This window comes from Sinocyclocheilus rhinocerous, unplaced genomic scaffold (genome assembly GCF_001515625.1).
Source record: "Sinocyclocheilus rhinocerous isolate Xijiao unplaced genomic scaffold, SAMN03320098_v1.1 scaffold1102, whole genome shotgun sequence".
NCBI lineage: Eukaryota > Metazoa > Chordata > Actinopteri > Cypriniformes > Cyprinidae > Sinocyclocheilus > Sinocyclocheilus rhinocerous.
This window is the reverse complement of record NW_015640208.1, coordinates 249,530-254,811: the sequence shown is the minus strand read 5'-3', so window position 1 is coordinate 254,811 and position 5,282 is coordinate 249,530. Positions and strand designations below refer to the sequence as shown.

General features: G+C 34.9%; 1 protein-coding gene across 3 annotated transcripts in view; it reads right to left on the bottom strand.

Annotated features, from left to right (window-relative positions):
- gkap1 (G kinase anchoring protein 1) overlaps window positions 1–5,282 on the bottom strand; it is a 27,721-nt gene that overhangs the window by 5,517 nt on the left and 16,922 nt on the right. For 2 of the 3 annotated variants that reach the window (XM_016568556.1, XM_016568558.1), the window contains exons 3-6: window positions 4,084–4,245; window positions 3,912–3,989; window positions 1,834–1,966; window positions 1,726–1,754 (exon numbers count right to left, since the gene is read on the bottom strand). In XM_016568556.1, coding sequence (XP_016424042.1) covers window positions 1,726–1,754; window positions 1,834–1,966; window positions 3,912–3,989; window positions 4,084–4,245 — 402 coding nt within the window. The remainder of the gene's footprint in view (window positions 1–1,725; window positions 1,755–1,833; window positions 1,967–3,911; window positions 3,990–4,083; window positions 4,246–5,282) is intronic. The other variant, XM_016568557.1, reaches the window with a different exon arrangement.

Sequence of the window (5,282 nt, the reverse complement as noted above, 5' to 3'; positions counted from 1 at the left end):
CGAAACTAACTGACGAAAATGACCATAATTTGCACGATGGAAGAATTATCGTCTTGTCGTATACAACCATTCTCTCGGCAGAATTTATGTGACCGCTGCACCTGATGTTCATAAACTTTCATAACTGGTAATAAGTGTTTTTTTTCTTTTGCCTTGTGAGCTGGCCGAGCCTTAATGATTCTGTTTCTTTACATGTATTTGTTTACTGACCGTTGCATGCAATCGTGAAATACTGCATTTTTTTTAAATTGGCTATTCGTTGTGAAAAAAAAAAAAAAGATTTCGGGTTCGGGCTCTAAATTTAACTGTGCCGCTCGGGTCGGGTCAGACGATCTCGGGTAGGGGCCGGTTCGGGCTTCAGTTTAATGCAGACCTCTAGTTTGTGGAGCAAGTTTAGTGACGCAGGTAGTGACGATTCTCTCTGGCCAATCCGTGATCAGCAGAGTTTACACGTCACGTTTTGGTAACGGTACGGTTAACTTGGAACCTCAACTGACGTGGTACTAAAAAAAGTAGCCATTAGTGGCTCCGTAGAATGCGTTATTTGTTTTCTGCGCCTTTCTGAATGCGGATTCAGCCACACCTCTAACCCAGTCGGGGGTGTTTGCGGTCCGCACAGAACTCTTATTTGACATTGTCCCAAGTTACTGTAACCGTTATATGCTACGCAAGTCTTTTTTTAATGCCACGCAAGTCTACAGTGTGCACGTGAGACAATGTGTTCTTCTGTTGTCTTTGACAGCTTTTAGGTGCGTTATTGGCAGCGCCACCCTCTGCTTACATGAACGCATCACCACCGCATCAGCACGGAAAACATGGGGAGATTAAGACAATAATCGCACAACCTATTCGATATTCTATAATTAATTAAATCAACTTATCGAATATTTGAAAATCGTGACACATCCCTAATACACACCTAGGATGGCTTGAGGGTGAGTAAATCATGGGGTAATTTTCATTTTTGGGTGAACTATCCCTTTAAGCTTAAGCACTATTGCTAAATTACTAAAACTTAAATATTAATTTAGGCTAAATAGAAATATAAAAATAAAATAGAAATAAAAAAAAGACAAAAGCTAATAAAAATGAGAAAAGCACAAAATTAATAAAACTTCAATTAAAATTAAAATATACAAAAAACTAATTAAAAATAATAAATACTACAACAGTATATAAATAATACTACAATAACACTATGTAAGATTTATATGGAGTAATTTGATTTTACAAAGACAACGTTTCCAAAATTAAGATATATAAATTATCAGTATATTAATATATATAATTCTATCATTATATTATAAAAGATTTGTATAATAATTATAAACAACTTATATAATTGTGCCAAAGACAAAGAAAGTTAATAAATAATCAATAATTAATAACATTTAATAATTTTAATATTATCTGGAGAACATTTATTCTGTATTAAAATTACAGTATATATTTTTAAACTCACTATTAGATTAATATAAGATGTATAAACTTATTTTTTACTTATTTTTTTAAGTAAAAAGTTATCATTTAAGACTAGTTTTTAGAACATGGGACATCAAATTTATTCATTTTGTTAACGCATTAAACATATTATCTTAAGTTAACACATTGACAGCCCTAAAAATACATGTTGTAAAACTATTTTTCCAGTACGCCCTTGTGGCCCTCTGGGTGTTTCAGATCCTCAGAGCAGCCTGAGCTTGTATGTCCATATTAATCACTCACCTCTCTGTCAGGCTTCTTGCTCAGCTGATCTGTAATAGAGAGAGTCAGTCAGAACAGCAGTACAGTAACAGCGATTTGTCTCTGATGATAAGACCCCAGCATTCTCACCCACGCCACCCTCCTGCTGGAAGTCTTTGAGAGATACAGTGACTCGTTTGTCCTTCCCCTGCTGATTCTTCTTCCTGTCCTTCTTTCCTCCTGCTTTTGCTTTTGGTGATGCCGTCTCTGTTCTTTCAGCATCCTTGAGAGATTATAACATTACACATTAAAGAGCACGTACTGCCTTGTTGGAAAAAAAAATAGGAAAATGCTAAAGTAAGAATTGAAATAGCTGATATTATTGCACAATATGGTTGCACAATCAACTGCAGTTATTGTATTACATCAATTGATTAAAGACCTCTTGATTCCAGCATCTCACTGTAACCACAAGAGGGAGTAGTTACACTTGTCACTACATTTTAAAAAGCAAGAAATGAACCTCCACAAGTATGAACATGTAGCACATTGATGATTTGGCAGTGTGGAGATATGAACAGTAGGCTGGTGCTAAATTAAAATAATTGAATACCTATAATTTAAATTTCATTCTGTTCCTCAAACTACTGTATGGCCTTAAAAATAATTGTACTGTAATATTTGACCAATTCTTTTAGCCCAGCAGTGTCCACTTCCACTCACTTTCTTCATTGTATCAGCCAGCTCTTAATACATTGTGTTTCATTCTTGAGCATCAGGGAATGCTTTCACCATTTGAAATAGTCGTGGATGAGTCCATGAATTGTCCTCAGTGTGAAAAGACAGATGTCAAAATCATACAGTCATTGTTAGAAAGAGGTCAAATATGTAGAAGATGCTGGAAAACCAAGGAATATATGCAGGACCTGGAGGATTTTTTTCTGAAGAATTTTTTGGTAACATTATAATTGTCTTAACTCTCACATTTTAAGTATTTTCTTTCAAAATATAAACAAACATTTCATCAACAGGTGTACAATGTACACACTCCACTGACATGCTTCATTTCAGGAAGACGTGCACTGCCCCAAGTATAATCATGTGGTAGATGGAAAACAAATCATTATGTCAGGAAAAATATTGTTTCATTTGAGAATGAGCTAACTAGGATCTAAATGAGGTTCTTAATAGTAACCTGTGTGTGTGCAGCATAAAGAAAGCAAATATATATTTGTGATGTACTTCATGTTATTTCTATACGTTTTCAGTTTCACATTAGTTTTTCATTTTATATTCATATTGTACGTATATCTATTTATACCTTACTTTTTATTTTATATTGTTTTCTGTTAGTTGAATCTATACTGTGTGCTGTATCGTTATCGTGGTTTAGAGAGGAGATGGTCTCCACTTCAAGCTCACAGGATACCGCTGTGGAGCAGTAATTTTCCACTGCCTTTCCTAGTTATAAAAACACGTGGTGAATTATGATGATTATATGATATTCAGTCCATTACTTTGTTTCTTGCTCTTCCCCGTCCACCTCTTCATCTGATAAAAGAGTTACATGACAAGGTATTGACTGCTTTGAACATCACACCAATATCTGATATTTGGGGCAATGACATTACACTCATTTTTGTCCTGTGTTTTGATTAAATTTTTTAATGAATTGTATATTGATTTGTATTTTTTTGGGTGGAGTTTAAGGCATAAAAGTAAAAAAATTAAATTATAATATACAGGTGCATCTCAATAAAAAGACTTAAACTACTTCAGTCTGTGTGCATTGAATTTATTTAATACACGAGTTTCACAATTTGAGTTGAATTACTGAAATAAATGAACTTTTCCACGACATTCTAATTTATTGAGATGCACCTGTAACTGTCCTGATTATGATGTGAAAAATATAAATAAAACAAAAAAAACTTAAATAGTTAAGTATAATATTTTGTTATCTTATATTATTTTCTTTAATCTTTGAAAAATATAGATTTGTTTAAACCCTACTGGCTCCTGGACTTCTGCAGATCGTGGGGAAAGAGTCTTAAAATATTAGATAATTTGACCTTTTTATGAGAAGACAATGATAGTTCAGGTTGTAAAATAACAAACCTGAATGGTATGTGTGAATTAATAAAACCTTTGAAAATGTGATTTTACTTTTAACTTGACACAACATGACATTTTTAGTCATTCAACTCAATCTTCTCCTGATATGGTACCTTTTTATGTTGATCAAATTCCAATTTACTGAGCATCAAGGCCTTTTCCAGATCCGCCTCATACAAGTCACAGGTCAGCTGGGACAAACACAAGCATGAAGATGTTTGCATAAAGCCGGAGAGAAATGGGCCATATGAAAGTCAGATTCTGAGGTTTAGTGAGAAGGTTTACCTGTGCATCTCTCTGTTTCCAGTCCTGCCAGCTCTCCTGGGGCTTGGAGCCGTGCTGGACCGCTGCCGGGTTGATCAGATCATTGGCTAAACCCTGCAGCGTGAGCGTGGAGGGAGGTGCTGTTGACTTCTGAGGGATCTTCTTAAAAGCAAGACTTCTGAGCTGCAGTGTGTAATGACAAACACTCTTTGTTAGGCATTTAGCTGATGCTTTACCCAAAACAGAACTACTACAACACACCACCCTCTGTGCCTGCAAGGATGCTATAAACATCAACTCTGATGAACAAAGAGTCCTAGATAGACAGATAGAATAACAGGCAGAACGATACACAGGACGACAGATAGATAGATGACAGAATGAACAATGGAATAAACGATATATAGAACTAACAACAGATAAGAGAATGACAGACAGACAGAATGAATGATAAAAAAAAAATTGATAGAAAGACAGATGGACATACAGGAACCACAAGAACGACAGATATAACGAAAGACAAATCAACAGATAGAGAGTTATACAGACAATCAGAGAGACAGAGAGACAAGTAGATACAATGGCAGACAGACAGGTTCACAGTTAGAGAGTTAAGAGAACAAAATACAAAACAACAGGTAGATGACAATCAATATCAGAAAGAATGATAGATATATAAAAGGACATAGAATTACATACAGAATGACAGACAGAACGATAGAAAGATAGATAGATAATTACTTTATCTATCTATCTATCTATCTAAATAATTAACTAATTGTTACATATTAGTTACTTTTTTATGGAAAGTAAATGCATTAGTTACTTTTACGTTACTTTTTCTGGGCTGGGCTTGCTCGTTTGTTTTTAACAAAAAAAAATTTTTTATTTTGGGCAAATGTTAAAGGGGTCATATGATGCTTTTTTAAACATCATTATTTTGTGTATTTGGTGTAACAGAATATGTTGACATGTTTTAATGTTCAAAAAACACATTATTTTTCAAATACTGTACATTATTGTAGGTCCTCTATGCCCCGCCTCTCTCAAACGCTTCGTTTTCTACAAAGTCCCGCCTTCCGACAAGCGCAGTCTGCAAGCACGCGTCGGAAATGTAACGCCCCTTACCATAATCACCAGCTTCATCTTTCAAAATAAATGTAAAGACAGAGCCCGAAAGGGGAAAACACTCGCGTGACCCACACAGTGATGAAGCTGGT